This window comes from Neolamprologus brichardi, chromosome 17, assembly GCF_056152115.1.
Source record: "Neolamprologus brichardi isolate AB-2024 chromosome 17, ASM5615211v1, whole genome shotgun sequence".
Lineage (NCBI taxonomy): Eukaryota > Metazoa > Chordata > Actinopteri > Cichliformes > Cichlidae > Neolamprologus > Neolamprologus brichardi.
The window spans coordinates 31,428,282-31,451,216 of record NC_142120.1 but is presented as its reverse complement, the minus strand read 5'-3'; the positions used below and the strand labels follow the sequence as shown (position 1 = coordinate 31,451,216).

The 22,935-nt window shown below is 39.6% G+C and overlaps 1 protein-coding gene across 1 annotated transcript in view; it reads right to left on the bottom strand.

Moving 5' to 3' along the window:
• Positions 1-203: 203 nt before the first annotated feature.
• col24a1 (collagen type XXIV alpha 1) overlaps positions 204-22,935 on the bottom strand; it is an 84,559-nt gene continuing 61,827 nt past the window's right edge. Inside the window, exons 32-60 of the mRNA XM_087830953.1 lie at positions 22,319-22,372; positions 21,671-21,724; positions 21,503-21,556; positions 21,290-21,343; positions 19,724-19,777; positions 19,237-19,344; positions 18,717-18,770; positions 18,410-18,517; positions 17,894-17,947; positions 17,315-17,368; positions 17,117-17,173; positions 16,337-16,390; positions 15,689-15,742; positions 15,073-15,126; positions 13,843-13,896; positions 13,040-13,147; positions 10,620-10,727; positions 10,382-10,489; positions 7,642-7,695; positions 7,469-7,531; positions 7,172-7,225; positions 6,928-6,963; positions 5,987-6,022; positions 4,519-4,545; positions 3,642-3,707; positions 3,367-3,535; positions 3,177-3,286; positions 1,994-2,224; positions 204-1,629 (exon numbers count right to left, since the gene is read on the bottom strand). Of these exons, the coding sequence (XP_087687079.1) occupies positions 1,483-1,629; positions 1,994-2,224; positions 3,177-3,286; positions 3,367-3,535; positions 3,642-3,707; positions 4,519-4,545; positions 5,987-6,022; positions 6,928-6,963; positions 7,172-7,225; positions 7,469-7,531; positions 7,642-7,695; positions 10,382-10,489; positions 10,620-10,727; positions 13,040-13,147; positions 13,843-13,896; positions 15,073-15,126; positions 15,689-15,742; positions 16,337-16,390; positions 17,117-17,173; positions 17,315-17,368; positions 17,894-17,947; positions 18,410-18,517; positions 18,717-18,770; positions 19,237-19,344; positions 19,724-19,777; positions 21,290-21,343; positions 21,503-21,556; positions 21,671-21,724; positions 22,319-22,372 (2,238 nt within the window). The 3' untranslated portion in view covers positions 204-1,482. The remainder of the gene's footprint in view (positions 1,630-1,993; positions 2,225-3,176; positions 3,287-3,366; positions 3,536-3,641; positions 3,708-4,518; positions 4,546-5,986; positions 6,023-6,927; positions 6,964-7,171; positions 7,226-7,468; positions 7,532-7,641; positions 7,696-10,381; positions 10,490-10,619; positions 10,728-13,039; positions 13,148-13,842; positions 13,897-15,072; positions 15,127-15,688; positions 15,743-16,336; positions 16,391-17,116; positions 17,174-17,314; positions 17,369-17,893; positions 17,948-18,409; positions 18,518-18,716; positions 18,771-19,236; positions 19,345-19,723; positions 19,778-21,289; positions 21,344-21,502; positions 21,557-21,670; positions 21,725-22,318; positions 22,373-22,935) is intronic.

Here is a 22,935-nt window from a genome sequence, read left to right as displayed (position 1 = left end):
AAAAGTGTTCCTTTAATATTTTTAGCAGTGTATTTTTATGGTTGCAACATTAGGGGGAAATCTTTTACTTAAGTAACACTCTGGGTGCAGATCTCAACCTATTATTGTGCACATCTGACACTGGTAATGAGGTATTACTCCACCACTCTTTACAACAAGTATGTCCTTCATTCAAAAAAAAGGTAACAAAACCACATGTGGATAAAATGTCCCATTTATTTGTTTCTAAAATTATTTTTTATTTACACATTTGTATCCAACTTTGTCCTCCACAAACTTTATATAATTACACTTAATTAATGGTAACATAACTTAAGAGTATGATGACTGTTTTCTGGGTTTTTTGATTTTGTCCTCCCGTAGCTGCATTTGACTTCTGAATGAATTTATAAAGCAGTATGATGAACACACAGTCACAGGTGTGCATGCACACACACACACACTTTTCAAACATAAATACTCCTCTAGACCGAGCTGTGGTTGACCAAGTAAGCAAGTTCTCAGAGTATAACTTACTGTGGTACAGTAATGTGACCAAAAATAATAACAAATCTAAAAACAAACCAAAAAAAGAAAAAAACAGGTTATAAATAAACATTGAAGTATGCTGTCAATATATACACAGGAAACGTTGCAGCACCAATGATAGGTTTCCCCTGAGGAAACTACCACATAGTAGGAAAAGCTATGAAAATATGTTGTGTATCAAAAAATGGTTCATAAATTAGAAGTGACCAAATCAACATAAGCATTCAAACAACATAACAAATTCTGATGTAACCGGTACATACAAAACAAAAGGTAAAAATGACTAATTTGACTATTTTTGAAAGCAGGTAGAGGTAGAGTACCATCTGTCAAGATGTACAGGTCCGACTGGATGGGACCGAAGACAAAAACATAATGAAAAACAATATCAAATATAGCCTCTGATTGGACAATGAAATATTTAAAGCACACACATTTTCCATATGCTATTGCACCTTTAGTTAGACAGTGCCCTCTGCAGAGGCCTGGCATGATCCTTTGGATTCGACCCCTTCCAAGGATGGTGTGTTTGGGAGTTGAAGGGGTGGAACATGAGTGAATGGCAGGTTTGAGTTTTGGGTTTTGGACAGGCTGCTGCAGTGTGAGGCCCTACCCCCGTGATCAGGAAGTAAAATGGGTCCATATGCAGTGGCCCTATGCACCTTTTGAATGAAAACTAAACAAATACTTTACACATTGATTAGATAAATATCAGTATACACTGTCCTCTTTGGCACGGGTGTTCCACAGAGACTGATTTCTCCCAGGTAGAGCTGCCTGCCGTTCGATGTTGGGTTTTTGTTAGTCTCACAGTAAGTCCTGTTGAAGCAAATGCAATAAGCTCTCAGGGATACAGTCTGCCTTGCTGTGCCAGCATCTCTTTGGTAGGAAATTTTAAAAGTCTGCGGATTTAAGTGGTTTATAAAAGTGGCTTCGATGATAGGGATGTTGGTATCAGAGGAAGCAGACTGGACCGATTTCTACGTTTCGCTGACTGCTGATTTGTGAAGTGGGAAATTCCTCTATGTCTACAAGTGGTAGCTGACCACTGTCCTGAGTATGGAAGAGGAATCGTGATTGGTGCCAGCTGCCATCTTGGATCTGGAACAGGACAAATGGGGGAGGGGAGTGGAAAGGATTGCGATTCTATTTATTTGTGGTAATGACTTTTAGTAAATACAAAAATATATATATCTTTAGGAAGTTCTTTAAAATTCTGCTGTCACCTATTTAATTACAACCAACAATTTATCACCAGCATAAAGAATATATCAGAGCATATCATCAGGATATCAGTTTACATTTTCAAATCAGTCCCAGCAAGTCATAATTTCACGAGACAGTCCTATTGATATGCAGAATTATGTGCGGGTTTCTGTAAGAATAACCACAGAAAATGCTCACGACTAAATCAAACTGCCCTAACGACGAAAACAAAGGCATGTTTTTTTAAACACCACATTACCTTGCACTCATCTTGTAGCACATGTGGTTCAAGTAGTGTGTCTTTCTCAAACATCTGTTTGTTCCAGCCACGAAACCGAAGCCTGGTGTTCTCTTTGTGTCCACTGGAGCTGAAGCTGTCTGCGGTGCTGGAGGGTTGATAACTCAGGCAGTGAAACGTGATGCTTTGGCTAGCCTCACTGCTCAGTAAATGGAGAAACTTCATCTGGACATTTCCTATGTCAAATACCATCTGTCGGAGAGAGAAAGTGCACAGACGAGGTAGATTGTGAACACCATAGCATCATGTCAAAGGGAAAACAAACCAGTTTAGACTTGGAAAAAGAACTGTTGATGCTCAGAAAGCAAGAGATGGATATGCAAAGAACTGGAGTGAGAAGTATCATCAAGAAACTTGGAGACAGCCACACAGTACAGAACAACCCTGTCAAAGGAAGGAAGTGAACATTTTCAAAGAATCTGGAAAGAAAACCAGTGAGAAATGTGTCTAAAGATCCCAGAGCAACTGCCAAGATAGCAGTGAGTTACTTAGCCAAGTCAAGAAGTAGTATTTAAGGAGACAGTAACTAGAACCCTGCACAGGAATGGACTAAGAGGTTGGAGACCAAGAAACACTGCACTTCTTCAGAAGAGACACCTTCAAGCTAGAATGAAGTATGTGAAAGACAACCTGGAGAAAGACTAAGCAGCCTAGAAAGGTGTTCTTTGCTTAGCTGAGACAAAACTAGAACTCCTTGGCTAAAGAGAGTACAAGGAATTACAACCCTCTGTCATAGTTTTATAATTTTGTGAATAATTTTGTTTCAGTGTGCAAAGTAAAATAATATAAGCGTAATGCAGTAAAGCAAAATAAAACTAACTCTAAATGAATCAAAATTAACTGAATGTTAAATACTATAGTCTAAATCAGGGGTTGGCAACTCCAGGCCTTGAGTGCCGGTGTCCTGCAGGTTTTAGATGTGTCCTTGATCCAACACAGCTGATTCAAATGTCTAAATTACCTAATCAACATGTCCTGAAGTTCTCCAGAAGCCTGGTAATGTACTAATCATTTGATCGAGGTGTGTTGACCCAGGATGATATCTAAAACCTGCAGGATACCAGCACTCAAGTCCTGGAGTCGCCCACCCCTGGTCTAAAGTAAGAGTAAAAGTGTCCTTTTTTTCCCACTCGTTCAGTGTTACCTTATCAGTTGACACTGGATGTAAACAAGTCTGTCCCCCTGCTGTAAAGTTGCAGAACACCTGGAAGGCATCAGACGTACAGCCCAGGTTTGGATCAACCCAGAACCAACCTGAAAAGAGAAGAATATTAATATTAAGACCTGCTACCTGTGCAAAATGGTGTCTTCCATGTATGGGTGAAGACACTCACCGTCTTTTAACTTGTGCTGGCAGTCCAGCAGGTCTTTACAGACACGAGCTGGGTTCTCCTTTGTCCCGAGAGGCTGTTTGATGCTCTCGATCACACTGCTCAAATACTGTAGAGTCTTAAGTACTTCCGTATTCTGGTCTGGCATGTTCATCTCCATATTCTGGAAACTCTAGTTAAGTACGAGGATGATAACACTGTGAACTCTCAAGTTTTAACCTGACTTTACAAATCTACTAATCCATAACTTCTCTATCCATCCTTATAAAGTGCTTCACCTCAGTCCTCAGGGCATCATTGGAAGCGGATGGACTGTAGACTGCTAAGTCGTCATATAACACCCTCTGTGGATTAAGAATCACCATATTCAGTTCAATGAAAACAATTCAGTGCCTTCATTATTAAACTGAAAGATTTTAATCTGTCAGCTCGCTCATTGATTAAAGTAAATATGGCAGCAGAAAGACATGTCCAGTTTAGTGAGAAAACTTTAACGGCGTCAGTGTACACTTTAACACCACACAAGGGCAGAAAAATAAGTCTTGGATCAATAAACAGACACATTCTTGATTTTGGCTGCGGGAAAATTAACAAATTCCCCTTAGTATAAACACCACAGCGATCACTGAATGTGTGTACACAAAAAAGGCAGCTGAGTTGTTTGTTTAGGGGGTTCTTGGAACTGTTTGAACAGGAAAAGGTCATGTAGAGAGCAGAAAGCTGCATGATATCTGGGACAAACAAGAGTAGCCATGCCAGAAAAGGCTTTGTCAGTGCTACTGAAAAAACAATCACAGGGATCTTAGTTATTATTGACATACACCATTTGTTGGCTCATCTAGAGTAAGACAGGAAACAGGTGCTTGTCCTGGTTCGTTCATACCCTGCCACTTAGAAAAAAATGGCGTGTATTACTTCTTTTTTACTAAAACGTTTATTTAAGCTTGAAAAAGCACACATCTTAGGTTTCAGGAAAGAAGAGAAGAAAGAGAGAGATGTAACTCATTTACCCCCCCAACCACAATGAGATATAAATACCTACAGGCTAGGTAATATATATTCAAGAACTGTACATCATTACAACATCTGAATTTTACATTAAAGCAAGACTCCTGCTGTCTAGGCAATCTTGTCTGCATTACACAAAATACTTACTGTTGGACCAGGAGCTCCAGGGGGTCCCTGGGGTGGTAGAAAGAAAAGGACAAAATGAGTAACACACACACAGAAATGATCTCATTGTGGTTGCCATCATTTCACTTTTTGGTTTGTCATGTATGTGCCAATGGACTCTGTGAAGAAAATGTACACTGCAGGAAAATGGTAGAGTGTACAACCACAGAACTGCCCTAACCCCAGCTCGCCATGTGATTCTCTGAAGTCACTTCTCACTTCTTTACATTTTGCTTCCAAGGAGACAGATTTGGACTCCAGGCTTTCTGTAAATCTTTCAGAAGTTTTCTTTCGACACTGGCTGCTTGTTCACTTATTTTTAGTCTAGTTCTTGCACTTAAACATTTTTGGAGGAACGCTTTGTTGACGTTGTTTGTTTTGTCTGTTTGTTGAATCATTAAAGCATCAAAGAAGCATCTAGTGTTGTGTATAGACCAATTTTAAATTGTTGCCATCCCCAAAACACAATTTTTTATGAAGAAGAAGAACAAGAAGAAGAAGAACAAGAAGAAGAAGAAGAACAAGCAGAAGAAGAACAAGCAGAAGAAGAACAACAACAAGCAGAAGAAGAACAAGCAGAAGAAGAACAAGCAGAAGAAGAACAAGCAGAAGAAGAACAAGCAGAAGAAGAACAAGCAGAAGAAGAACAAGCAGAAGAAGAAATTAATTTAACATAGTATCTGAAACTTATGCCCTTAAGAAACCGGACAAAATCCAACAAAGATCTGTGACAGTAAATCAATGGCAACACCAAATTTGAATCTAAATCATTATCAATATGTAGGGGGAGAAAGTCAGGAGAGAGGTACCACAGGGAGCGTCTACAGCAAACTGTAAAACATGGTGGAGGCAGATATTTTGATCTACCATGTAGTACCATTTGGAAAGCATCTGATTATCTAAAGCTTTTGACCTTATTCAGCATGGAAATGATCCCAAACATGCTGCCAATGCGGTGTAATCATACCTGGATACACACAATGATGTCAATCACACATGGATTGGTCTCCCCAGAGACCTCAACATTATTGAGGCAGTGTTGGATCATCTCAACAGAGAACAGAAAGAAAGGCAGCCAACATCCAAAGAAGAGCTTTGGATGTTCTTCAAGAAGCTTTATGAAGTTCAGAGTGTGCTGAAGAATAAAGGTGGTCATACCAAATATTGACTTTCAAACACATTAAAAGCACACAAACTGAGTTTTTGCCTTTCATACTATATTTCCATGCATGTTTGCACATTTCCATAAATCCTCGCATCCATTTCTTATTTTCTAATAAAATATAAAGGAATGAGAGGTGAGTCAAAACATTTGCACTTCTGTATATTTGACCTGTGAAAACTCTCATTCATAATTGTTCATAATCCAAAATAACAGTGAAGTATATACAGTAGTTCTGTGTATACAGTAGGAATCCTTCTGTAAAGTGATAGTGTAGTTAGCACTTACTCTGGGTCCAGGGCTTCCCTGTGGTCCCTGAGGCCCCTGAAAGAGTCAGGCACATAGAAAACAAGCGTTAAAATGGCTAAAACGATTACGATACACATAGAACTTCTACATAAATAACACACACGATGAAAAATAAAATAGATTAAATAAGTGCAGCCTCACAGTGAACAGAATGGAACAGATTCGTGATTCATCTTCCTTCGAGCGCCTTGAAGCGACTGTTGTTGCGATTTAGCGCTGTATAAATAAAATTGAATTGGACTGAATTGAATTGAATCCTTCTCTGAGATGCTCTGTAGAGCGACAGTAGTATCACACACATACTGCCCCCTCTGGTGGACTAGGGACAAAACATTGGTGCAGCTGAACTTCATGATGTCTGTAAGTGGAATCTCAAGCACTTTATATCCATACCATATTGTGAGCACATTTTAACAGCATCAGAGTAAAGCCTAGGATTAGAGGCCCATCGAGTACAGTGTGTTTGCGTGTGGTAGGGTGAAATGCAGAGGGATTTGCAAAGGACTGACAATCCAACTACCACGACCGAGAAGTGACTGTGTGGATTACACTGCGGCTTTCCCTGCTAACATTTTGTCAAGGCACTTCCTCAGCATTGTTTACACAAGAGGGCCCCACACTGCGCTCCGGGAGAGCGTGCTCATTATGACTCAGCCATAGCCTTAGCCTAAAGTGTCATACAGCACCGACACTTTAAGAAAGCCGTATAAACAAAACTACCACTACACCCTAGCTCACATTCATGTAACTTTCATCATCTACAGCTCTGTTTTTACACGCACAAACTGCTTTGAGGTGGCCGCTAAGACAACCGAGTGTTTCTCAGTCAGGAATGTTTGACACTTTGGCAGAGTGCAATCATGACATAATAATACAGAAGACTTTCCAGGTTTTGATTAAAGGGTTTGATTGCATCTCACCATTTCACCACTGTTTCCTTTTGGACCCCTTGGCCCCTGCAAAAAAGGATAACATAGCATAAAGACGCATACAGCACTGTATTCCAATCTGTATTATCAATCAACATGGCCAGAAATTAACTGTCTTTATTGGAAATTAAAGAATACATACAGTGAAAGTCTGAATGTCAGAGTGTAATAATTCCTTTTTCTTTGTACAAGTCTTACACACACACACATACACAAAATGAGAAAAAAAACCTACAGGTTTTCCCATTGGACCTATTTTTCCTTCAGGGCCTAGAGGTCCAGTGAAGCCCTGGAACAAACAGTGACATTGCTGAAAAGGCAGTAAAAACATCTATAAAGACTTCAAGGTGTACTGCACATGTGTCTACATTCATGTTCTCTTCACAAACACTTTGACAACAGGGAACAAAACAAAAATCTATTTATATTTCTGAAAGTTATTTCCTGGGTGGGATTTGATTTAAAGCAGTACTTCTGAAGAAAGCACCATTGTGTGCCTACCTGGTCCTATTTCAGTTTCTATTAAACTCACCAAAGTACCCATAGGACCTTTAGGACCAGGGAAACCTCTCAGTCCTAAATCACCAGTTGGCCCCTGTTTCAAGGAAAAAGATGTTTGTTATTTCTTATTCTAACCTACTCTCCTGTTATTTTTTATCGTTTTTCTATACACTCTTAATACATGTTGGCCACTCAGTTGTTTACCTTAGGTCCTGGTAAGCCCTGTAAACCAATCATGCCCAAATCTCCAGTTTCCCCCTATAAAAAACAAAAAACAAAAAACACAATATGCAAAAGATGGCTCTTTTAAAAAAATCTCTCAACAATATCCGGAGTAGAATTACGGAGATTTACTCATAAAAGTGGGTGCCTAAGACAAATAGGTCTTAAGACACATGCAAAACATAAAGCCAACACTTATTATTGGAGATAATGGACAATAGAAAATAAGTTGCTTATTTCTTTCTTCTCCAATGGAGGAGAAAGGAACTTGATATTTGTTATTTAATATACTGAACATACAATAGGTAAAGACATACCATGTTTGTGCGTGTGTTCACACTTATACATCTTTTGATGACCAAAAATACTTGTGGGGACCAACAGTTAATAGAAAACCATAAAAAACCATAACCTAACTGAAGCCCTTATGGGGCCCAAATTCTGGGCCCCATAAGTCTGAAGGCATTTTTGAGGCACAAAATGTGGTTTTAGTGTCAGGGCTTCAGTTAGGTTATGGTTAGGTTTAGGGTAAGGGTTAGGCATTTTTGATGGTTAGGGTAACGGTAAGTGGCTAGGGAAAGCATTATGTCAATTAGATGTCCTTACTAAGATATAAAAGGCAAGTGTGTGTGTGTGTGTGTGTGTGTGTGTGTGTGTGTGGAGGTGGGGTTGTTTTACTTGATTTTTCACCCAGTTTTAATACCAGACACAACAGGGACACTAGGCAAACCTTATAAAGACCCTTCTTTTCTTTTTCAAAAGAACACACACAAGACTTTCTGTCAATCTGCGGCAGTCTCAGTGCACACACTCACATGATCTAGACACACTGTGAGGGGATGGATGTCTGCGTCCTATCCTGTGTCTAAGCACATGCCTTCCAGGGTGGCAGACAGTGTTTGTACAGCCAGTCTTCCACATTCTTTAGACAGCTCCACTTTGAAACCGGTGACTCTGGCCCAGAGACTCTATTGACTAAAATGTGTAAAGGGATCTGACCCAAGGGTCTGAGTCTCCTCTCAGTTTCAGGAGCATCAGTGGAGATAACTATAGGAGGGGAGAGCAAGGGATTAAATGCTGTTTCTTCGGGGAGTTACATAAGTAAAGCGGAGCACCTCTTTTTCCAGGTCCCTGGAGTGTGAGGATCTTACATAACTTGGCCTCACCCGGCGGAATGTTTCCATTCCTAGTCTCGCCCAGATAATTTGTTACTCTACTCAGGTTGGAAAAGTGTCAGGCACACATTGAAACCTCACCAAAGATTGGCTTCATATGTCCCTGAAGCTATATTTAGAGAGGTATTAAAGAATGTATATAAGCTTATGAAGCCATATTTCAACAAGTGCATTTCAGTGGAAAGTAATGTATGTACTCTACCGGGTACATGAAAAAAAAAGACATGACAAGTATCTGTGAAAAACACACAGCCTGAAATAAAAACTGTACAAATGTGAAGATTAAAGAGTTACAAAAATGTGTCAGGCATAGAATTTAAAAAAAAATCTATATTGTTTCTTGATTTAATATTATGTGATGGAACTAGTTAATTTGATTTTGTAGCACTGTCTCTAAATGTGAATTCAGCAAACAGCATCCTGGTCCTGGGTTTGATGGAGCTTGAAGTTTTGGTTTTTGGTTGGTTTAGGGGTTGCAGTTCATTTATTTAGCGTATTTTGTTGTATTCCTTGTTCCTGGCTGTTTATTCCTCCCTCTGTGTTTGTCCTCTTGTGTCTAAATGGACTGATTCTTATATAGCGCTTTTCTACTCTCCCGGAGTACTCAAAGCGCTCTATACAACATGCCACATTCACCCAGTCACACCCATTCTCACAAGCACTTTATCTGTACTTAGTGCTTTTTCTAACTACATTCACACACATTCATACTCCGATGGACGCATCGGAGAGCAACTTGGGGTTAGTATCTTGCCCAAGGATACTTGGCATGCAGACTGGAGGAGCCAGGGATCGAACCTCCAACCTTCCGATCAGTAGGTGACCTGCTCTACCTCCTGAGCTACAGCCACCCCTGTAGTATTCTGCATTTAGTTAATTTATGTGTCTGTGCTTCCCATCCATTATCACACTTCTTGCCTCCCCTGTGCCTCGTTGTGAAGTCTTAGAATTTGATATTCTCGTCTTTTGATTACTTCGTGTCCTACTTTGATAGTCCCTCGTCTCTTGGTCACTGTGTTTTGTTTCTCTTGTCTTGCTTTCCCAAAGGAGTTTCAGCTGTGTTCCCCAGTGTTTCCAGTCTCCCTAATTGCCTGCTGCGTGTCTATATATTCTCTGAGCCTCCCTAATGCCTCTGTTATTGTTTTGTTTTACCCATGAAACACCAGCAATAAACACTGTTTTAAGTTTAAGTCCTGTCCTGCATCAGAGTCATAATCCTGTCTTCTAAACACACATTTCAAACATACAGTTAGAGCCAAATGTTTTGCACACTGAGACTGTTTCTGTGCACCACCACAGTGGATTTTAAATCAAACAAACAAGATGTGATTGAAATGCAAATTTTAGCTTTAAATGATCTTAAAAAGAGTTTAACTAAAGTTTTTAAATTAACTGTTAAGGAATTACAGCTGTTTTTATATATAGGCCTAATTGTATGTCAAAACTTTGATAATAAATCACAGAACTACCACACAGTTTACAACAAACGTTCTCAAGTACTATTAAAGATTGACTTCTATTTTAGGACTTTGCTTGCATGTACTCACAGACAGCCCTTTGGGTCCTGGGTCTCCTTTCTTTCCCTGGTCACCTGCAGCTCCCTTCATGCCCTTGAGTCCAGGGCCCCCCCTGTCTCCTGGTAGGCCAGGTTCTCCCTGATCCAATAAAAGGTCAATTAAACAGTTTAGGTGCATGTCACAGTAGCATTTTATCTCACCGGAGATGACTTTCATCTATCAAAACTCTGCAAATAAAATGGGTCTTTATAATGATTAACATTTCCACCTTGTGACCTGGCAGTCCCCTTTCTCCAGAATGTCCAGGAAGTCCAAGTTCTCCCATTGGACCTGGCCGTCCAGCAGGCCCTTCCAGTCCCACTGAGCCCCTCTGACCCTACATACACACAAGAGGTGATTGAACAAATCTTTGCCAAGGTTAAAAAGGTACTAAAGTTAGTGTGCTTCCTCAAAAGGCACAACACAAAATCCCCAAAACATTATGCCACTGTTTAAAACACTACTCTACAATAGTAAATGACATATATAGTGACAAATTTGAGGTCTATCTTATCGGTGCCTCTTCTGTTTAAATGTTGCTATTAAACAAATGACACTCAAACTTCTGACAAAGCAGACAAAACCAAAAGCACAGTCCTCTGCAAAAACTAAACACAAGTGTATAAATGCATGTTGGAAAAATCATTTGGAACTTGAGTGTTAGTGGAGAGGGTTATTTACTGATGGTAAATATTGACATCTACTACAATTAGTTGCTATAGAGTACAATGACCACTATTTCCAGTGTTTCATTTTTAAATATATAAACAAAATTCTAAAATTGTTGTGTTGAAGCAATTTTAGAACACGGGTTCTCGACAGCATATGTCTAAAGGCTGTCCAGAAAACCTGTTAGTGAGTTGTTTTTTACTTTGTAGACCACAGTGGTTTCCTGCTCCATCAGCAGTGTAGGTGAGGCAGCAGGGAGCCTGAGATTTTAGAATAACACACTCAGTGAGTTGTTGCCTCACATGTGGCTGACAGTGAAGAGACAGGATACTTTAGGAATTTCGGTGGAATTACACCACCAGTGGTTTACTGGATGAAACCCACAGTATGCAGGTGTTGGCAGACCCTTAGATAAACCAAGGTCTGAACAATTTACCCTTCACCTTTCCCCACATACAGGAATGTGGGTAAAAGGGGCTATGTGCCATTTAGAAATCATTTTAACTTCTAATCAAAAGAAAATGACTTGGAGGGTAAACATAAATTTGTTGAATTTGAGTCCGAAAGAGACAGATTTTAACTTTTCAACTAATTTGCACACGAGAGGGTCTGTAAATGTCCCAAATGGCAGACCAGATTAAACCTAGATAACAACATCCATAGACATCTGGTACTCTGCATGTGATGCATAATCGGTTCATCATTTTATCATATTAGAAATTAATGTCGTGATTCTTTTTAATATGAGCATGAATTGTTAAGTTATTTCCAAAAATGTCATTTATGATGTCACAGTGAATTTTGTGCCAACTTAGGCACAAAGGGCAAAGACGATAACGACAAAAGGATTTATGAAACCTGACAGTTTTTTCTTGGCAGCTTGAGTGAAAAACTGAAACTGGTTCACTGATTCACAGAAAAGCTGAAAATTATTTGAAAGGGTTTCTCCAAGACTCAGAATCAGCCGCTTTTAAGCAGCAATTTGATTTAAAGACTTGAAGTCAAGGAGCGAAGAACGTCCTTTATCAAGTAAAAAAAACAACGGCCCTCTACTGCAGCAGACCTGAAAATTTGCCTTCTTGTGGAGCTGAAAGTAAAAAGTGATGCAATGTCAAATCATTGCATCACTTTTTACACAGCAATGTAAGACATGTTACTATATTTAAATTAGACAGATATAGTCAAAGGAGCTTGCAAAGAAGACTACGATGACCTGGATGACTGAGAACCTTCACAGACATAGACAGATATAATTTTAAGGGATTATTCACGTTCTTTCAACACCAGTTTATAAGAACAGGTCTCTCTGAATAAAATGCTAATTTAAAAAAAACACAAGTGCAGTTGGGGGTGTTACCAATAAGAAACTGTATAGTTTTAGTTCATCTGAAAAGCATCAATGGCTAAAATTAGCCTCACTAGACTTTCATACAACATTATCTAAATGAAAGCCAGACCAGTAGGACTTGGCTTTCCAACTTGGCTAAAAGGACTTTTGCACGCATGTAATCCCAGTCCACTTTGGCTGCATACATATTTGGAGAGGCCCAAAATGAAGAGGCCAATCAAATCAAACAAGACATTGAATGGTCAGTCCAAGTCTCCAGTCCCACTCATGCAATAACAGATGGAAGGAGCTGGAGTAAACCTTTGGTCACTTGCAATTCCACGAGTCCCATTTGTTGATTTTTGTGGTGCTGCAGTGGTATCTTTCCAAAGCACGCCACAAGTCTCCAGTAAAGGAACTCCCCTGTTGACAGTTTAGCTGTGCAACTACGTCTTTCGACTCCTTCTGCGACCAACATTAACAGTGCTCATGGTGAAAAACATTCAACTGAACTCTACTATTAATGTGAGTCTATTGAATTGCCTAAAATAGAAAGCTAATCAATTACTTACTTAAGGCTACCGTAGTTAGCTTTTGCTATAATGTTAATCCCAACACCAAGGAAACGCTGCTGTCTATATGTCACCGATTACCTGTCGACCTTGCTTTCCTGGAAGTCCTGCTAAGCCAGTTGGTCCCGGGGGGCCATCAGGGCCTGGATAACCCTTCATTCCTGTGAGCCCAGGTAAACCAGTCGGCCCCTGTTAAATGACAGTGTCAGTTTCAGCCTGAGGGGCATTTAAAAATGCCATCAATCTTTTCGTAAAACATCACTTTCCGTCAATAATCTCGTGACTATATTTACACCTGTGATTCTTCCTCTGATGCTTAGCCTGAAGCACTGAAGTCCACCATCTGGATCGTTAGAAATTACAATAAAATATTTATCCTGGTCTTCTCTGTCTTCATATTTCTCAGTTACTTTGTCTTTCAGTTACTTCGTTTTATTTTGAAGGTTGGTTTTCTTGTGTGTTTTGCTCTGGGTTTTGTCTCCTGTCTTTGTTCCTTTCCTGCCTGTTTATTTCCAACTGTGTCTCATTGTCAGTCATCCCTAAGACTGTATGTCTAGTCTTGTCTTTCTCTTTGTGTAATCATCTGCTCCCAGATGTCCTACCTTTGTCTTTAGTGCCTTCCTCATAGTTTGATTTAGTTTAGTTTTTGCATTTTTATTGCAATCATGTTGGGTTTTGGCTTATCAAGTTTTTTTAAATTAAAGCTCACATCTGTTTATTTTCTCAATGATTACTGTTGATCTTGTGATTTTTTTTCTTTTACAGGAATGAGAACCGTGTAGACATATGCAATAATTTGATGATGCAGAAGGTTCTCAGCTAATGTAAAAAGGCGGCTGCTTCTCTTTAGGCCATTCACTTAATTGAGCTAATATGATGCTTACTTCAATGCCGGGAACTCCAACCAGACCTCTTGCTCCTTTCTTTCTAGCCAAACCCTAGAAAAACATAAACATGAAAAATAACATGTGCATTAAAAAGAAAACACAAATGTTTTAGTATATCACTCTCTACACAGTAAAAATTTGATTTTTACTATACTTCACAGAGAAATGTTTCAGATTTGAGTGAAAAAATCACTGAATACTGTTGCAAGAAATGTCCAGTTCAAAACCTTTATGGATACTTTAAAACCATAACAGCTAAAAACATAAACCCAGTGATAGTGATTTATTCATAGTCCCAGAGAGATATTGTTTAAGAAACGCTTTATCAAAGCTGTTAATCTAAAACAGGCATACAGAAGATCCTCAAAGTTTCCAGTGTTTCCTGGCAGGCTGCTAAGTTCTCAGTGCTTCTAAGCATATGGAAATACAAGTTGCATGTTAAGGTATTGCACAAACTTCATTTGAACTCAAGTTTGGCGAAATCCACTGAAATGCTTGGACAGTATGTGAACTGCTTATATAATCACTCTTCTATACAAGCTGTTTCACATGTAGTGGTGAGTCAGTCATGTCTGTACACCTGTGACACTTCAAGATTACAAAAGGCCGTATGGAACCAGATCAAGGAGCGTCAACGCTGTTGCACAGGGAAATCATAGCTATGCATAGTTATGCAATTAGAAAGCCTGTGAAGACCGAGGGCTCTAAAGAACATGAGACTAAGCAAGCAAACCTGTTAGTTCAAGGTAGCACATGTTAGTAAAATGTATCTGCAATTTAAGTATCAAAGAACAAAAAGCAATGAGCCATTAATAAACATCAGATAAAATATTAGAGAAGTTTAATGGTGCATTCAGGGTGTAAGGAAAAGCTGCAGTTCCCTGGTTGCTGTCCAAATTTCATTGCTCCAAGCCTTTTTTTTTTTCTTCAACCGCCTGCTTTCTATCTCGATGAAGTAAGCAGAACAGAAGCAGAAGCTGAGCTAAAATTATCTAGCGTGACAAGCAGCTTAAACATCTGTACCAGCATGCTCCTGTGGTGACAGCTAAAAAATGACAAATTGGGGAGTTTGGTTAAATCTGTTTGCATCTGGTTTTGTACATTTTCTACTGTCAGGTGTAAATCCATCATTCCACGCAGAGAAGAGACCAAATTTAGTGATTTCCTAAACTATTCACATTATTGAAAAGCTGTATTATGCTGTATGTGAATGGTGTCAAGTCTCACCGGAGCTCCTTTTTCTCCTTGTGGGCCTGGTTCTCCGGGGGAGCCTGGAGATCCCTGTGCGAAGGAAGAATACACTATAAAGTAAGTAGAATATAAACATGCAAAATATTATCAAGCTGTGTAGATCTATATAAAAATGATATGCAAGATTATGATTTTAAGGAATATCCTTGTTTACCCTACTTCTTAATCGAGTCACTTTTAACACTCCACAGCATGTACAGTATATCCCACAGTATAGATCCTAATCTAATAGGCATTTTCCTGTTAGGAGAACAATCACACGCTCAAACTGAATAAAAAGTTTTGATTTAAAGACGTACTTATCTGTCACCCTTTGAAAGAACACATTTAGATGTTTCATATATTTATCATCACCACAATAAGGCCAGCACACAGTAGAGATATTTAACTGTGGGTAAATGTAAAAAAACAACAGATTAAATAGTGTTGCTACGGCTGTGTGGCTTCTCTGCCATTAGGTCATGGTAGTCTTAAGCTTGAAAGGCAACCAGACTTCTTTAAGTCTTCTTTAGCTCTCATCCACGAGCCTTCTTCAGTGTAAAACTTCGGTTTAGTTCTTTGTAAATTTTTAGGCAGCTGTTTACTGACTTACCGGTGGGCCTTGTGGTCCAGAAGCCCCACGAGGTCCAGGGGTACCGATATAGCCCTGAAACATAATTTTCAGACTTTTTATTTGTGAATAATACATACACGTCATTCTCATGTTCTTTACTAAAGAGGGAGCCCAAAAGCATAATTAATGTCTATACCCAAAGGCCTCTTTTCCACCTGCAGTAAAAACTCAGAGGCTCCATAGTATCAAAACTAGGATTTTTTTATATTATCTATAATTGCACCGAATTAAACTATTTCATCCATTTACTTAACTAACCAGTCTGTATCTTTTGTCCTGTCTAAGGAAACTACAGAATAATACAACAAAGACAAATGTATCTAAAAACCAAAATGTTTTATATGTTAACGACAATGAAGATTTTTGAATTTGGAGACGAGTTCACAGACTAGCACAGACCCCCCCCCCCCAGTTAATACGTTGCCATCACCGTGAACTTGTGCTCAAGTGTGTGTACTTCTTGGGAAAGAGCAGCAGATTTTCTCGGCCTTATTGCTCGGATTTTGGTAATCCTCTCCAACATGTGTGGTCTGCTCTTCATGCGAAAGGGGCAGCGTGGAGTATAAACAACAATCAAGCAGACTGAGCGGAGTGCCGTGTGTCTGACGTTTAATGGTTCGTTTCTACCTGATAGCCTTCATCCCCCGACTCTCCACGCTCTCCTCGTTCCCCTGGAGGCCCCTGCGTAGACAATGAATGCACACACATGAATGTGCATACTGCATATACGTACAGGCCTGTCTTTTACCTGCACAGCTTCAGGTGAGCTGGGCACCTACTCAGACTCACTCCCCACATATCAAACACATGAATCTCTCTGAACGTGATTACAGGGTACAATAAAGCAGAGGCTGGCATTGTATTGCTTATACTATACACTGCAATTCTGTGCCAACTTGAAAATTCAATACTACTGACGTGCAGACAACCAATACCTCCAACTGTTCATGCAGTGTAGCCTCTGTCAGTAGTCACGTCTATTGCAGGGGAAATGCATCTTAGAGAACACAACTGTTGTATGACTGCATGACTCCGGGGTTTCCAAAGCCGCTTTATGCTGATCCTCCTTTGATATTAGTCTAAGAATGAGTCACTGTGAAATATGCTGAATTCTTGTGGTGACTTAGGTATTAGGAAGAAAACTTTAGCTGTGCCCTGTGTGTGAGGTAGCTGTTTTGTCTCTAACTTCTCAGTCAGTAATTAAGACACAGAAGGTTGATAATCGCTTCATGCACATGACAGATTTAGGATAAGAAACTTTTTTATCAATGAGTGCATTTGGTGTTAAAATCAGGAGCTGATCAGGATTAACTTTTACATCCAGTCTCAATCTGGTATTTAAATTGCTTTGGATAAGCAGAGCAAGGAGAGTTCAGAAAGGAGAGTTTAAAGGAAAGCAAGACCTACTGGTTCACCTAAGGGCCCTGGCAGTCCTGGGGTCCTGTTGTCCTCGCCTGGGTAACCCTGGGACGTAGCAAACGCAAACACACAATCATAGATGAATGGATGTAGATTGCAGGCAGATAATTTAGTACTTTAAAGAACTCTGAATAACTTAAGAAATCCAGTTAAGGACATAAGTCACAAATTCAGGTATCAAATTACCTTTTCACCTTTGGGTCCTGGCGGGCCAACGGGCCCAGGCTTTCCAAGGTGCCCCTAAAAGAAAAAAAGAAAACCTGATTATTGTACGTAATGGAGCTGCCACACTTACGCTAGCTTTTAATCAGAACTGTTTTTTAGGGATAAACAAAATTCCATATATTATGTCAGATTCAATCAAGTCTGAAGGACTCTAAAAGCACACATGCACACACAGATTCATAAAAAACATTAGCAACAAGCATTAGGCTCTATTTGTGTAGAATTTGTAAAGGTATTTTCTGATATCTAGTGTTTTTGAGGATATCTCAGGCTACCGAGAAAAGCAAAGAAGGATGACTGATGTGTCAGTCATCCTTCCTTGTTCAATAACTGTGAGTAAAGTGTTCTGGCATGAAAATCTCAGGGCACTGTACTCATGGGGTTTTGTGCGTTTCTGAGCATGTGCACATATGGTTGTTAAGTTTTCGTGTGTGTGTGTGTATTTATCCCACATGGTTTATACAATACACATTCATGTATACACAAGTGAAGACAAAAAGACTGTTTTCATGAAACCAAGTTTAGAAAAGAAAAACTTACTGGGTATCCTGGAAGTCCCGGTTGCCCGTCTATCCCCATGACTCCAGGCTGACCCTGGAAACAATGCAGAAAATGCGAAATAAGGCCTTGAATCAGTCATGGTGCTTCTGCTTTGCTTTTTAGGTCTTCTCCAGATAAATATATATTTGGCAGGCTTATAAATCGTTGATCCACAGCTATATCAAAGTAGTCTCAGTGGTTCTACTGAAAGGGGAGCTGAAAAAAATGTCTGGCATCCTCCTAGCTTGCCATCTCTCGCATCTTCTTGTTTTGGTTTTAACAGTTTGCTTTGGTTTTAAAATTCTGAGTTTGATTGACTTCAGCAGTATAAAGAATTAATTATACACAAGATGTGTCTTTTTTCGCCTCTCTAGCCCATTATAGCTAAAGGTTTAGCTGATACAATTCCACAGATTCAATTAACAAACATCATAGACTGCAGGCCACACCTTCAATATAAACTGTGGCTTGCCGTCTTCAACACCCACAGTAGTAGAAGAAGAAGTGGGAACTTACAAGTGTGCCTCGAGTTCCCCTGGCACCTTTCAGTCCTGGCTCGCCCGGCTGGCCAATGTCTCCCCGAGCGCCAATCTCCCCAGCAAGACCAGGAGGACCCCTCTCTCCCTGTAAAAGATTGTAAATATAATTAAAAGACATAAAAAATATTATTATTAATAAATCTTGCTGTTTTCGTTTTATTGTAAGCAGGTTACTTTAAAAATAAACTATAAGACTAGATGCCTCAGTGGCTCTCTGTGTTAAATGTGCCCTTTGTGTTAAATGGAACTTGGCTGGGAAACATGGTGTTGAACAGGATATTTACTTTCTTTCCGTGCCGTCCTCTGTTTCCTGGGGGACCCGCTTTTCCTTCTGGACCCTGCAATGTGATTGCCAGTAAATTATATTGCTTAAAATACGTTTTAAAAACTTAATGGTGTATCCCAGAACAGTCATATTCTGGAGTCTGTCTCACTTTATTGCCCGATGTTCAGATTAAACACTAACCAGCAGATACTGATACACTAGATACACTCTGAATCTGTGTCCTTCCCTCCAGATAACAATGAGCTTCTTGCTCCTTGTCACCCATGGCTAGACTTGGATCTGTATCTCCAAACACCAAGAACCTAAGATCTGCAGCTATCAGACCATGCTACACATCCAAAATCTCTGACAAGGTAAATTTATTAACCCAGTAGCAAAACGTTTTTATTGAAGAGCAGAGTGACCCCTACTGGGAATCAAAGGCATTATTTACAGAAATGTGTCTCTGGATTTCCCTCATTTACATGAAGTTTGCTGTATTATCTGAAAGTTAAACTTTGGGACCAATATTAACTTACACGGAAGCCCTGTTTCCCAGGCTCTCCGGGTGGCCCCGGGGGTCCAGGATCCCCTTCTGTCCCTTTCTCCCCTGGCTCCCCAAAAGGCCCACGCTCTCCAGGTTCACCCTGGCAATTTAACATAGAAAGAGGAAAACAGGCACACAAGAAAAGAGTAAAAGTAAAGACAATTCAGCAACAATAGAATAAGCTTTTATTATATTACCACTAGAAAGATGGAAGATTTGGGGCAAACTAACATGACTTTCACCCGCTTCTGTAGATTTTAATATCATACTCAAATCCAGCATGAAATTAAGTGGATATACTAAGTAATGCAATGAGATTCAATGTACCACTGGGATGACCTTATTTTGGAATCCTGAGCTAATCTGCGGATGTTCTAACATTTTGATTTACTGTCATAGGGTCAGTCCTGCTAAAATAAATCTTTTGGCTCCCTGGTTCATTTGATCAGAAATAATCAAGAACACACAAGTCAACAAACCTTGGCTCCATCTTTTCCCTGAGGTCCGTCTTCACCAGGGGGACCGGGAGGACCCTTAAAACATAAAAACAGTTTTAAATACATCTGCTGTAAAAAGTTAGAAATCAGCAGTTCCTATTACATCTCAACTCAAGTGCAAAGAAAACTACAATGCATCTATGAATTTTTACTTTAGTTTTAATTGGAGCCGTTTATGAAATAGACAGTGATTTTTAGTAACAGGCATGCTGCTTCTGGAAATCCTCGGCAAGTTTAAATAATACTCTGCACAACTTCATATCACTTGGTAACACAAGATTGTTTAATAATTTGTGTAACCTGTGGTTACATGTGATAAAAACGCTCCCAGCTCAACCTAATCCAACCTACTGCATGCATGCATCCTCAAATATACTTGCACATCACTTCAATGTGATGAGAACTAGAGTGGGTATTTACTTACTCTTGTATTTATAATGTGTTTGTTTAAAACAAAAATACATTAAGAGATAATTATTTTTGCGTAAGCAAAAGGCAAAAATCATGCAGCACTCTCTTAAATCAAAATAGATTCATGAAAAATTCAAATTATGTTGAAATCCTCAATATAATCATTTAAACTATAAAACCTAGACCTCATAGAACATCTGCACTGGTAAGATCTCCACAGAAACAACCATACTGCCACATGTCACATACGATCCAGGTTTTTGTTTTCCATCCAAGTATTTGATAATCAGATAACTTTCATTGATTTTTGAAAATTCCATCCATTCACATAATGCAATTAAACAATGGGATCACACCAGTACCAATACCAGTGAGTTTTTAGGTCACACATATGTACATATGTTTTAAAGCAAAGAATGTATTTGAAAGCTGGATGAAGCCATCAACTGAGGGATGTTGCACTTTGAATGGAAGCAAGTCAATTACAATGTAACCACTAAAACACATCCGGCTTTATAGTCTATTTTACTGTAAATGGGACAATAATTTAGAAAAATGAACATAGTGTGGAATAAAATAAGATATAAAACTAGTGACTGTGACCATAAACTCAATGGTTTGCTGAAGTCATTAAGTTATGTAAGGAGTGGTGTTGATTTTTGTTTTTTGGGGGGCTTCTTTTCCCTAATAGTCTATTCTAAATTACCTAGATTTTTCACATCAAAGGGGTTTCCAAAAGGATTGCAGATTTAGCTCGCTTCCTCTCAGACATTTTACATAATGAAAATAGTTTTATGTACATATGAGGAACTTAAAATACACGAAATGATGAAAGGACGGTAGAGACTGGGGCATAAAGTGCGTGCATGTTTGACAGAAGCCGCTTGGCCCCTCTGCTGCTGACAGCTTATATTCAGTGCTTATATGCCTTTCTTTGCAATAAGCCTCGACTTAATGAAACACTTATCTAACACACAATGTTTTTGAATGGATCTTGCACAGTTAAGCCCTGTCATGTTAAAAATGGCAAGCGGATAAAACATCTCTGTCAGAATGAGGGGGGTGAGTAAATATACAACTGGGTTAGGGTTACCCGAACACAGGGAAGGAAGGGATTAGCAAACTGCAGTCACTCACTCTCATTCCCTCCTGCCCCTGCTCCCCTTCAGCTCCTGGAGGCCCAACATCACCCTACAGGGAGACAAAACACAACAAGAAGCTGGCTGGAGGTCAGAACACACATATTTGCATCACCTGCTGGTCACTTTCAACGAGCGTGCCCATTGATTTGCACATTGGTGGAGCAGGAAGAAGGCCAAGGTTCAAGAATTATAACAAGACAGTACAAACCTTTGCCCCGGGCTCTCCAATGGCACCTGGTTCTCCCTCTAAGCCTGGTAAACCCTACAATGATGGGAAAGAGAACCATAGGCAATATTTCATTTGTATACATTTGGATAAGATTGTCAAATAATACTCATAATCAATAAAGCATCATGAGCATTTAATGTAAAGTACTTCAGGTCCTTGTTCTCCATCAGGTCCAGCCTCTCCAGGAGGTCCTCTGGGTCCCTGTAAGAAAAAGAACCACCATGGCTAAAGCACACAAACACAATGATTCAGGAATCTCATTAACTTCTACTTCAGGAACTTAAAATAAAATAGAACAAAATAGATATAATACAAAACTCTAGCATGTAATGCCCCAACTTTTAATTATATGTCTAGTCTAGAAAAAGAACTGAGAGATGAGATTGTGTGGAATAAAAAGACTGAAGACCAGCCAAACACACAAGATGAGACCTATAACATAAACCGAGCCTCTAGCATTACAGAAAGCTCTCACCCTTATAAATATCTGTATCTGATTGTTTGACATTCCTCCTGCCCCTGTGGGGACTGAAGGAGTTCCAGGGAAATTAAGAATTTGAAGACTAAGCCAAAAAGGGAGGCACAAGGTGGGGAGCATTCAGGTGTGGGGAAAGCAGAAGAGGGAAGAAAACAAAGAATATCAAATATATACTCTCTCCCCCGAAATGAAACCCGCATGTTCTCCCTGCTGTTCTCATTACATGTTCTGCTGAAGGTGTTTTTCACAGCATGCGGTTTGTTTACAGTTTCCTGTAACAACCACATCAATGCAGCAGAAAAAAAGCACATACTTACTGGTTCACCTTGGGCTCCCCTCTCCCCGGTGCTGCCTGGAATACCTGGTTTTCCCTGGAAACATAATCATGAGCTCAGCGGTGATTCACTCAAGCATCCTGTGTAGTTAACAGAAGTCATGCACGGCTTCTCGTCATTACCAACACCACCATCATTATCACCACAATTTCCAGTGTGGCCACACGCACGCGATGACTGAGTTTAATATTTCAAGGTTGCCTGACAGCTACAGACACAACACAGAAACTCCAGGATGAGATTCTGTTTGTCGTAGTCCAAACATTGTATAGCCAAGACACTCCAATTATGTGACCAATGGCATTTGTTTTTATGCCTGTGAGCTAAATTTGCAACATTAGAAGTTTTGTGGCTCATGAAGCAGAGCAGGTCATCTGCTAATTTAAAGGTTGGTGGTTTAATCCCTGGCAAAGTATTCTTGGGCAAGACACTGAACCCTGAGTTACTTCTCGTGCGCTTATCGAAGAAAGTATTTAGACACAAAAAAAGTGCGTATGTGATGAGACATGAGGTATAAAGTGCTTTATACAAACAAGTCAATTTACTATTTAATTAAATAAGGTCCTTTGGATATTAATTTAGAGCAGCATAGCTGGTTA